This window comes from Dicentrarchus labrax, unplaced genomic scaffold, assembly GCF_905237075.1.
Source record: "Dicentrarchus labrax unplaced genomic scaffold, dlabrax2021, whole genome shotgun sequence".
NCBI classification, from domain to species: domain Eukaryota; kingdom Metazoa; phylum Chordata; class Actinopteri; family Moronidae; genus Dicentrarchus; species Dicentrarchus labrax.
In genome coordinates, this window is record NW_026136719.1 from 5,379,134 (window position 1) to 5,390,885 (window position 11,752).

General features: G+C 39.2%; 1 protein-coding gene across 1 annotated transcript; it reads right to left on the reverse strand.

The window, feature by feature from the left end:
* Nucleotides 1-459: 459 nt before the first annotated feature.
* LOC127351304 (protein NLRC3) lies at nucleotides 460-10,718 on the reverse strand. Its single transcript, XM_051378645.1, has 11 exons — nucleotides 10,584-10,718; nucleotides 10,383-10,479; nucleotides 10,179-10,295; nucleotides 9,507-9,623; nucleotides 7,468-7,546; nucleotides 6,599-6,824; nucleotides 4,593-6,390; nucleotides 4,323-4,496; nucleotides 3,823-3,996; nucleotides 3,667-3,713; nucleotides 460-2,103 (listed from the first exon to the last, which is right to left on the reverse strand). The coding sequence occupies exons 2-11, from the start codon at nucleotides 10,463-10,465 to the stop codon at nucleotides 1,535-1,537; spliced, it is 3,384 nt and encodes a 1,127-aa protein (XP_051234605.1). The 5' UTR covers nucleotides 10,466-10,479; nucleotides 10,584-10,718; the 3' UTR covers nucleotides 460-1,534.
* Between the last annotated feature and the right edge of the window lie 1,034 nt (nucleotides 10,719-11,752).

Sequence of the window (11,752 nt, forward strand, 5' to 3'; positions counted from 1 at the left end):
GAAAGAAGTCTAGGGATTGAGACCATAAACACATTAGGAAACTGAGGTAATAAATCAAGTAAGCTTATAGGCTGACATACAATCAGGGTTCTTTTTGCAGACAGTGGAGTCACCACCTGCTGGCCATTAAAAATAATACAGGTTTGAAGCACTCCAGGGGGTCTATATGTGAGATTTCCACTCTTGATATAAAAATACTGATCAATGTAAACATTTAACACATTTCCCTCTACTACATTTTAAACCCTAAACATAGTTCTTAGTCCTAGCCAAGGTTTCACTTTACAATGTGATTTCAGTTCTTTTAACTTGATCTTGGTGTCAGTCTCTGTTGAGAGCTCATATCAATCACAATTTCTTTGAGCTCTCTTTACAGTGAAACATCTATACATATGGTACAGATAGATATGGATCTAGTAACTTCTTCATAAATCTACATAACACACTAAAGCACAGTCATTTAGTTAATCAATCAATAATTTTATTTTATTTGTCCATAAATGGAAATTGGTTGTGCAGCAGTGAAACATAGAAGATAATAGCACAAAGCACGTGATCACATAAATATACAAAATTTAAAAAAAAGCTGAACTGATTCTCAACCCCCACACATACAATATACACATGCAACCTGTAAAGATATGTAACAGTTTCAATATTAAGTATTAAATACTTTGCTCAAAGTAAAAGAAGTTAGTAGTTTTATGTTGCTGTGCAGATTTGTAGATAAATACTGTACTTAAACTTAACAAAAAATAAGATTGAGGTATATGCTAATAGGTTAAATGTATTTCTTCAAAAGTAAAATTAGACAAAAAACATCATGTTTTGATTATTTTTCTTTTCTCTTTATTAGTTGATATTACAATTTAATATATTTGCTTCAGAGAGGTATTTGTGTACTTGAGATGTCTTTTGCACTTATTGGCATAGTTCCCTACAGACCGCTACCTTCCACTATCCACAAAAAGTTGCAAGGCAAGCTTTTACAGTCCAATGTCAGTTGTTCTTACAGTAGGAATTACAGCCACGGAGCCAACATTTATTAATTTTTCAAACCAAAACTGCCAAACTGCAGATTCAATATCATTCATACATTATTGAGAAATATAAACATTATACAAATGCCAGTCTGTAAGTGTGTTTTTAAAAGCTTTTTAAATTGACTCAGCTGACCTGATACTGCAGGGGAGTTTGTTGCACAGCTTTGGAGCTAAGACAGAGAAGGGACTTTCATCAGATTTTGATGAGAGGTGTAAAGTGCAGCCAGGTCATGTATGGATTTAAAAGTAATCAAAATAATCTTGAATTGAATTCTAGTGGATGGCCAGAACTGGAGTGATGTGTGTGAGTGTTTTGCTGCTGCATTGTGAACTGACTGTAGTCGGGCAACTGCTGTGTTGTTTAGACAACTAACAAATCTACATAACACATTAAAGCAAAGTGAAAACCCATTTTTATATGGCTTCTTTAAAACAGCCAGGGTGCCTCAACACGCACTCTGGGAACCACTGTTCTACACAGCAGACAACATTCAATCTTCAGTTTGTGACAAAGTGAGTGTGGAGCCAGCCACAAACTCACTCGATAGTCCAAATCCAAATGCAGGGTAGAGGGGTTCGGTGAATGTGGAGTGGAAGGTGTGGAGGTGGATATGTTCAATCCAAGAGACAGTGGATGGAAGGCAGTAGAAGGACACAGTTCCAGCAGGCCAGTCCACATACACTGCTACCTTCTTAGAGTCAGAGGGTGGATGTGTAGCTATGTCTTTTGGTCTGTTATTGTGCCAGGCAGTGAAACCCTGAGCAGAGCACATCAGACTCCAGGACTGATCATTCCATCCAAGACAGCAGTCATTACTGTCACCTCTCCTCTTGATTCCTCTGTATGTCACACCTATATTAACTCTTCCTTTCCACTCTACCTCCCAGTAACAGCGTCCAGTCACACCTTCGCTACACAGCAGTTGTGTCCAGTTGTCAAATCTCTCTGGATGATCAGGATACGGCTGCTTCTCTGTCACCACCATCACTCGTCTGTTGTCATCAGACAGTAAGAGGTTCCTGTTTGCTGTGTTTGGGTCCAGTAGAAGCTCACAGAAATCTGATGGAGGAAACCAGGAGACAATATGAAAGCAGTGTGTAATCTGATAATTTGGTTATTGATATTGTGTAACTTTCTTCCACACAAACTACGTCAGCTAACACGGCTGGCTCTCTATATAGTATAACATGGGTTGACCACTGTCCTACATGAAGCAACAGACTGAACATTTGCTTTAAGCAGTTAGACTTCACACAGACCAATAAGGAACAGCGAAGGATGACCACTCACTGATTTCATACCCTCATAGCCCCCAGTGCAAGCCATCCATCCACCTGCTCAATACTGGGTTCCCAGGTTAAAGTCCCCTGTATAGCTCCATCCATTCTCTCTCTCACACTGGAGCCATCAGCAGCATTGCTGCCAGCCACCACCATCTTTTTCTTTTGTCTTGACACCTTGCTTTGTAAATCATAGGTGTTCTTTGACTCCTCTATGTTGAATCCCTTAAGCCAGGGTCAATTCAATTCAATTCAGCTTTATTTGTATAGTGGCAATTCATAACAAAAGCTATCTCAGGACACTTTTCAAATAAAGTGGGTCTTAACCATTCTTCTAAAACCATTTACAGATACCCAACAGTTCCCACCATGAGCAAGCACTTGGCAACGACGGCAAGGAAAAACTTATTTTTAAGAGGCAGAAACCTCAGACAGACCCCGGTTCTAGGCGGTGGCCGTCTGCCTCAACCAGTTGGGGGTTAGAAAGAGGCCATAACACAAGCTTTCAATGGATTAAATCTTCCCTGCTCTCTGTCCTGGTGAAAGCCATGGGGGAGTTCAATTGTATCACCATGGATTCCATAGCTTGATCAAACTGTAGGAAGCCTAAATGCTCAAATACAGAAGGTCATTCTTGCTACCTGTATGGAGGGCTTTTGGAAACTTGTAGAAGTGGTCTAACATGAACCCTGCATGACAGGTACCCTTCAGCCCCTGCCTCTGACTGTCACTCTTCCTTGCAGGAGAGATACACGAACATAGAATAGGTAGAATAACCTGATAATTCTCTCCAGTGACACAGATGATCCAATCCAAAATTCCATTTAAAATGTGATATTATACTAACAAAGCAAAACGGTAGACATCTCATCTCAACACAAAACTCAACACCATAAGCTTTGAACCACTGCCCACATCTCTGATTTGTTCAGTGATTAAAAAATATGTGGTGCTGTGCAGACTGACAACACGATCAATGCATAAACTCAACTTCATATCTACCGTAGTGCAATATGTTTTTGCCGGCATGGTGAAGTCATGACCTGCCAAACTCTTCTGATTGGCTTACTGTGACTTCCTTAACCTAATCCTAAACAGTCTCAGTCCTCATGCCTAAACCTAAACAACAAGTACTTGGCAGTCAGTGGTGGAGTTGGGTGGGCTGTGACTTCGCCACCCTTGGAAATAAAAGTGGGCATGCCGCACACACAAAAGTTGTCAGTCTTCTCATGTAAATCTCGACAAGAAAATTAATGAGAATGTTCAATTGTTCAAAAAGCAAACCTTTTTTTCACATGAGGATTTAATCAGTAGTCAGATCAGTGACAAATGTTTGACTTACCCCTGAGGGGTGATGGTTTTAGTCGACACGCTCCGCAATGATCAATCCTGTGGAGAAGTTAGGAGTTGTCAATAACAGAGAAAGAAAAATAAACAAAGACACTAACACATATACAACAGACAAAATATATCTGTACAATCATATAATCTACTCTACTTGAGAGTTTCCAGTTTGCAGTTTGGGTCATCCTTTGCAGCGGACAGCAGATTCACTCCTGAGTCTCCTGGATGATTGAAGCTCAGGTCCAGCTCTCTCAGATGGGAGCGGTTGGAGTTCAGAGCAGACACCAGAAAAATACATCCTTTCTCTGAGACCTGACAGTCTGACAGCCTGAAAGACACAGACACAAATCTTAATGTTCGACTGATACCTTTATTAATCAATAATCTTGAACTCAATAAGTCAGTCAGATACAACATCTGCATGACTACAGACCCTGCACCAATCTGCCTGTCAATTCAATGCTCCCTCTTAGCAAAAAGTTAGACTCTTTCATGAACAGAGATGAAGCCTGTCAATTCTTATTTTAATGCTAATCTCAAATATCTTTAGAGGTAATTTTGGTTTTATAAGCATAAGCCAAAAGTAAACAGAAAACAGAATCCTAGAGAGGTTAGTTATTAATCTATTTAAATGATAATCTTGTCAATACTAACCTCAGTATCTCCAGTTTACAGTGTGGACTCTTGAGTCCTGATGACAGCAGCATTACTCCTGTATCTTCCAGGTCATTGTTACTCAGGTCAAGCTCTCTCAGGCTGGAGTTCTTTGAGGTCAAAACTGAGACCAGAGCTTCACAGCTTCTCGATGAGAGTTTACAGCCACTCAACCTGAAAGTGAAAACATTTAAATATAAAGTGTTTCTTTGTTTTCTGCTATTGAAATTATTTTACACATTTTATGTTTCCATGTATCTGTACACCTACAGAGATGTTTTGGATGCTTTGACCACAGGTAGCAACCGCAGAAGTCCCTCCTCTGAAGCAGAGAATTTCTTCAGGTCAAACTTCTCTAGATCTTTTTGTGATGACAATAAAATGAAGACGAGTGCTGACCACTGAGAGGGAGAGAGCTTGTTCTCAAGGTCACTTCCTGATTTCAGGTACTGTTGGATCTCCTGCACTAGAGAGTGGTCGTTCAGCTCATTCAGGCAGTGGAACAAATTGATGCTGCTCTCTGGAGAAGGATTGTCCCTGATCTTGTTCTTGATGTACTGCACCAGCATCTCTTTGGCCTGTGGTGTACTTCCTGTGGTTTTCAGCAGGCCTCGTAGGAGAGTTTGATTGGTCTCCAGTGAAAGACCCAGGAGGAAGCGGACAAACAAGTCCATGTGTCCATTTGGACTCTGTAAAGCCTTGTCCACTGCCCTATGGTAGAAGTGTTTGAAGTTAGGATGTAGTGACGCAGGCCGCACTGAGTTGAATGGGCCTCTTCTCAGTAGATCAACACCAGTGTTGATGAACATCAGGAAGACATAGAGTGCAGCAAGGAACTCTTGAATGCTCATATGGACAAAGCAAAACACCTTGTCACGGTTCAGCCCAAACTTATCGTCTAAGATCTCTGTGAATAGTCCTGAATAAACTGAAGCAGCTTTTATGTCAATGCCACACTCTTTCAGGTCTTCTTCATAGAAGATCAGGTTTCCTTTCTCCAGCTGCTCAAAAGCCAGTTTTCCTAGAGTGAGAATGGTCTTCTTGGTTTCTGCATTCCAGACTGGATCAGTCACCGTACTGCTGTGATACTTCATATTCCCCTGTTTGGTCTGAACCACCAGGAAGTTGATGTACATCTCAGTCAGAGTCTTGGGAAGCTCCCCTCTCTCTTTGGTTTTCAACACATTCTCAAGAACTGCAGCACTGATCCAGCAGAAGACTGGGATGTGGCACATGATGTGGAGGCTTCGTGATGTCTCGATGTGGGAGATGATTCTGTTGGCCTGCTCCTCATTTCTGAATCTCTTCCTGAAGTACTCCTCCTTCTGTGGGTCACTGAACCCTCTTACATCTGTCACCATGTCAATGCATTCAGGCGGGATCTGATTGGCTGCTGCAGGTCGTGTGGTTATCCAGAGGCGTGCAGAGGGAAGCAGTTTCCCCCTGATGAGGTTTGTCAGCAGCACTTGGACTGAAGTCGACTTTGTAATATCAGTCAGGATCTCACTGTTGTGGAAGTCCAAATGAAAGCGACACTCGTCCAGACCGTCAAACATGAACACAACCTGGAACTCTTCAAACCTGCTGATTCCTGCTTTTTTGGTTTCAGTAAAGAAGTGATGAAGAAGCTCCACCAAGCTGTACTTCTTCTCTCTCAGCAAATTGAGCTCTCGGAAAGTGAATGGAAAGATGAACTGTATATTGTTGTTGGCTTTGTCTTCAGCCCAGTCTAGGATGTACTTCTGCATTAAGACTGTTTTCCCAATGCCAGCCACTCCCTGTGTCACCAGAGTTCTCACTGGTTCTTCTCTGTCAGGTGAAGTTTTAAACACATCCTCACATCTGATAGTTGTTTCTGAACTTGATGGTTTTCGTGATGCTGCTTCTATCTGTCTGACCTCATGCTGGTCATTGACCTCTCTACTCTCTCCCTGTGTGACATAAAGCTCTGTGTAGATCTGATTCAGAAGTGTTGGGTTTCCTGCTTTGGCATTTCCCTCAAACAAACACTGAAACTTCCTCTTCAAGTTAGACTTTAGTTTACGTTGGCAATTTGCAGCAAGAGTTTCTGAGGAAACAACAGATGACATAACTTAATTGATTTTGAGGTAAATATACGAAATGACAACCATTTTTAAAGCTCTGGTTGTGCTAATGACACATTTCATTGATTAGCTTAATTTGAAATAGCAGTTCTTACTGCAAACAGATAACAATAGATATTCCATATATTATTCCATATTTCAAGGAGCATGCCAATCTCAATAGAATCTTACTGCTCTGCAGAGAGTCAGCCATCTGCTTCTGGTTCATTCTCCTCAGGAAGTTCAGTGTGATCTTCAGAAATGCGTCTCTGCTGCTGTTTCTCTGCTGTTCTTCATCGCCCACGACTTCCTCATCTTCTCGCTGCTTCTCAGAGCATTCAGGATCTTCTGGAGCCAGAAGTTTCTTGAAGTTTTTCAGTTCATTTTTTACAAAAATCACCATGTTCTTTTCGAGCCGCTAGAAGAGTAAAGTGGATCAACAGAGAACATAAATTTCCTTTGCATTTGTTGAAAGCTGACTAAACACGAAGACTGTTTTGCCTTGTGTGAGATGTTTTCCTCTAAAAAAAATTTTTTTTCTCAATTATACTGCATTACATTTCTGCCTCCCCGATGCCTATAAAGCATCTATAAGCACAATTTTTAGTCCTAATTTTGGGATTAGGAGTTTTTGAAGGATGATATGTCAATCTTGTGATCACAGCATGTTCCTTAGGTTCACATTAGTTATTGCAGGTCCAACAAGTGCTGCCCTGACAGCAGCCTCACTGTTGTTTATCAGCTAATAGAGACTAGATACATCTGCCTCCTCATGTGACACTTTACAGTGTGTCGTAATGGAAACTAAGCCACTTGGATCTCAGCCAACACATGAACAGTAAACTACTGACAGGTTATAAATGTGCGAAAGTGCTTTGAATGAGAGACAAAACAAGACTACACAGGGGTTCAGTTGCCTGTAAATTGATGTTGATTTTTAACATGTTTAAAACTGGATTAAATTCAGACAGAACTCACAGCATTCGTTTCTTCTAATCCACACCCACAATTCAGTTTCACAACACAAATAAACACAAGTAAAAAGTTGTACGTTTACATACCATAAAAATGGAGTCCAGGTTTGTTTGATGCTTCTGGGCAGATCGATCACAGAGAACCACTGACCTCTTCCGGTGAGCTCTGTACGCCCAGAAAACATGAATTAATTTCACATGTGTGCAAATACACACTCAACAAACTCATACTAATGTTATGCTGTTAGCACTATTACACAATAGCCAGTGCCATAGCCTGACATTTCTAGATTCTGATTGTCTGGAAGATGTGGATTTTTGGAAAAAGCACCCAGCTATGATGCAGGTGTTTGTAAATGAATGCACCAATATTAAACTGCAGGTAAAGACAGTAACAGTGAGGCTTAGCTCAAGGGCCTGGGGCTGCAGTATTTGTCTAATCAATAAAAGACATGAACAACTGCTCAGTGAGAACCACTGCATTTTATTTCACTTATTTTGTGAACCTGAACATCCAATTCAAGGAAAGAGAGGAATTTTGAAATAACTTTCTATTTCCCTTCTGTTTAGTTAGATTTTTCCTAGAATCACAAATGACAAACCTTCAGAAGTTTAGAAACTGTATTTAATTATATGTAAAACAGAGAGACAAAGATCAAATCCAGTTATAGTATAGATGATCGACGGATATTTTTATTTTGATGTCTTATTGTGTTTTTTTTTTGTCATTGTGGCCATTGAATAAAACAAATAAAATCTGACATGTTTTGTCCGTCCCATGATTATAATGGAGGACGAAGGGAACCACCCGACACAAAGGACCCTGTAGGTCATATCCGCACACAGTTTTGAAATAAATGGTTTGGTTGTTTGTGGAGACCAGTCTCTGTCCCTATATACAAAGTAGATCCCCATAATATGGCTGTGTGAACAGACTTGTGATTAGTAAGTACATCCAATATCTCTACCCATAATAAGGTTGTGCAGAAGCCTGGAGCCCCTCTTAGCTCACAACTGCAGCACTGTAGAGAGGCCAATAGACCTTTTTCACAGCAACCATTTTGACATTAAATAGTAGCGTAAACAGGTGTTACCACCAGTAATGAAGAATTATGATTAATAATTCTGTTATGTTGTGTTCCATTCAGGTCCAACAGAGTCAGGGTGCTGTTATTTGTTTGCTCACAGAAATGGCTCTGCTACACTAAATGAAACAGAACTTTAATGTGTATCTTTGGTAAAAGCTGTGTTTATTCCCTAATGGCTGCTGAGAAAGTTTTCTCTTACTTTACTGGCACGTCTTTGTATTGTTAGAGGAAATGCATGCTTGGAAAAGAATGCTGACCTTCAGGTAGGTGCCAGTAACCAACGTCAAACACAATACAGGTTTTTCCGTGACTGACTTCCTGGTTGTCAATATGAATTTAAAAAATAAAAATAAAAATTTAAATAAAAGAACAAATAAAAATTCAACATTCAGATTCCAGGTCATGAGCTGAACTCCCCTCTCCTATCAATAATGTGTTTTTGCTCAGTGGTGGTATGTAACTAGGTATATTTAGTGATGTACTTAAGTACAAAACTGGGGTACTTGTACATTCACTTTACTTCAGTATGTACATGTTATGCTACTTGTACTTAACTACATTTCAAAGTGAATATTGTACTTTCTACTCCAGTACATTAATCTGAAAACTGTTGTTACTAGTTATTATTTAAGATAACAATTTTTATGAATGACAGTGAAACTACAGTATAAAGAGGAATGCAATTAAAAAATATACATATATATTAAATACATGTAATAATTATTGGTTTTGCTACTTTACTTTACTTTTTAGTAAAAAACCTGTGTACTCCTTCCACCACTGCTTTTACTTCACTTTGATATTTGAGCTTCACTGTCCAGAATAATGTATGTGCTCTATTTGACAAAAGCAGGCTGTTTTACATTTGCTGAATTGGTTCATTTGGTGAATGAACATGATTTTTGACATAATATTTACTCTTAAAGCCAAAGCTCTTACACAAGTGTGATGAAGAAACTTGAAAAATCCAGCGTACATACAGTTCATCTGGAGGTCCGTGGATTCATACAATAACATACTCGTACTTAAAATTCTTACCTTATTGGCTCAACAATCGGCCCTTTCCCCTTGAACTCAATGGGCTCGTCCCTAGATTTGTCACTGCTCATAGACATAAAGCGTACAGGTGGGTCTGGTCTCTCCTGGTTCACTTGACTTCAACACAACATAAACATTCAACATTCAACTCAAAGATGTTTTAAGACATATATATATATATATGTACTATATATACACCACAATTTGTGAAAGCAAAGAAAAATCTATCAATCAGGACAAGTAACAGTGTATACTTTTGCACCACGGGATCATTGTAAACCTAAATGTAAATGGAGAGCTTTTTGTAAAAAATACCATTATACTGTGGTCCTTATTACGCAAGTTAGTAAAAGATCATGCTTCATCCCAATCCATTAAGTTCTTACATTTAATTAGCTCTCTTAGCTATTTGCTAAAGTGCTGTGCTTAAGTTCAAAACTGAGGTACTTTACTATGTTACACTTCAACTTCACTACATTTCAGAGGGAAATATTGTACGTTCTTCAGCTAATAGTTTCCACTTACTTTAAATATAACAATTTATACTTCAAACTTATGACCATTTTATAAAATATGCAATCTTACACATGAAACTACCCAACAGTATAAACATTCCTCTAAGCTTAAATGTAAATGCTTTTGAAAGGTCATCCCAGATCATTAAATTCTTACACTGGCTTGTCCAAGTGGTCTCCATCCTTGAAAACAACAGGCTCAAACATAGACTGGTCACTCTTCATGGACACACAGCTGGGCACAGGTGAGTTTGGTCTCTCCTGCTTCACTGGGCTTCAACATAAACAGTAGAAGCTGATTGTGGAGCTGAGTTCTGAGATAGTGAACAGTCAATAACAGTCAGATAGTTGTTTATCTTACTTCTCAGCTCCAGTCTGGCTGTTGTGTTTCTTAAACACTTCAGAGGTACCGACCCCATCCTCACTCTCCTCAGACACATTCATGGTGGAGTGAACACCTTTACAGAAACACAACAAGCTGGACTGATTGGTCACAGAAAGAGGATATGATCACCCCTATCAGCAGTAAGTCACATACAGTCAAACAGTTAAGGATTCTTACCTGCCAGAAACTCACATCCAGATCAGACTGAAAAACACTGTAGCAAACAGTTCTTATTCTCCATCTGAGGGTTACTGTGTGTGACTGATCTGTTTCTTTTCTCCAAGCTGCAGGTACAGATTTACAAACCAGTTCAACCAGTAGCAGAGTACAAATCACATGACATAGGTCTGCTTCTCCAGTAGATGGGGATAATTGGCCTCATCTGCACTTACCCTAACATTAACCACTGTCACTTCCTGACATTTGATCTTGTCTTACAGGTCCTAAACACAATAAGCGTGCCCTGCCCTCTTTCAAAGTTGTTGTTCAAAGTTTGAAAGAGAATGGGAAAAAGTCTATTGTGTTACTTTTATTAAACACACACAGTCCTTATAAAGCAGATCAGGTTTTTAAGTGTTCTAACTCCTAATCACTAACCAAGGATGTTTATTTTCCCCAGACTTTAACTTTTATAATCGCTTATTTAGTCATGAATGTTTCATTTTAAATATGCCTTGTAGACCCAGAAAAAATAAACTACCATCATTGATATAAATGACATAGACAAAATATTAAACTTCTTTTGGTTTAACACAACATAATTCAACACTAGAGACTCCACAGTGGTCAGAAAGTGGTATGACCACTGGTCACATTCTTATCTTGGCTAAGCTGCAGTGGTCTCTCTTCATGGACGTTGTTTACAGTGTTGCTCAGTGGAGAAAGTCATAAATCATTGAGGAATAATGTAACATAATGCAATTCAGAGCAGGAATGAAGAAAAACTAAAAAGTGGTTTAGCTGAAAAGAAAATACGTTGTTACACAGGTGTAATAAAGTCTGGAGTATGCCAACAGAATCAATGATCAGAGTTTAATTATAATACATTAATAAGAAGATGAATTTAAAAAGTAATTATCAAGTGATTCATTACACTTGCATCTACATTATTAACAATTTTTCCGCAGTTTGTATTACAAGATTTTTGGTAATGTCTTCTTTTCCTTCTTCCTGTAAACACACCAACTCATTAACTCTGCAGCTCTGTGGAGAATTTTAGTGTCATTCAACTCGTGTTTTGTTTTCAAGTCTGCAGCTCTGCTCTCAGCAGGCAGCTTACTGCAGTGGAAAAGCTCAGAAAAAATGCCTGTTGCTGAAAGTGATAAGGACTGAATGTTTGAATTGTC

Coding starts and splice junctions, on each gene's coding strand:
- LOC127351304 (XM_051378645.1), bottom strand. CDS start 10,465: ATGAATGTGTCTGAGGAGAGTGAGGATGGGGTCGGTACCTCTGAAGTG. Junction 9,624..10,178: donor GACCACTTGGACAAGCCAGT/GTAAGAATTTAA, acceptor GTTGTGTTGAAG/TCAAGTGAACCAGGAGAGAC. Junction 4,497..4,592: donor AAAGCATCCAAAACATCTCT/GTAGGTGTACAG, acceptor TTTCACTTTCAG/GTTGAGTGGCTGTAAACTCT.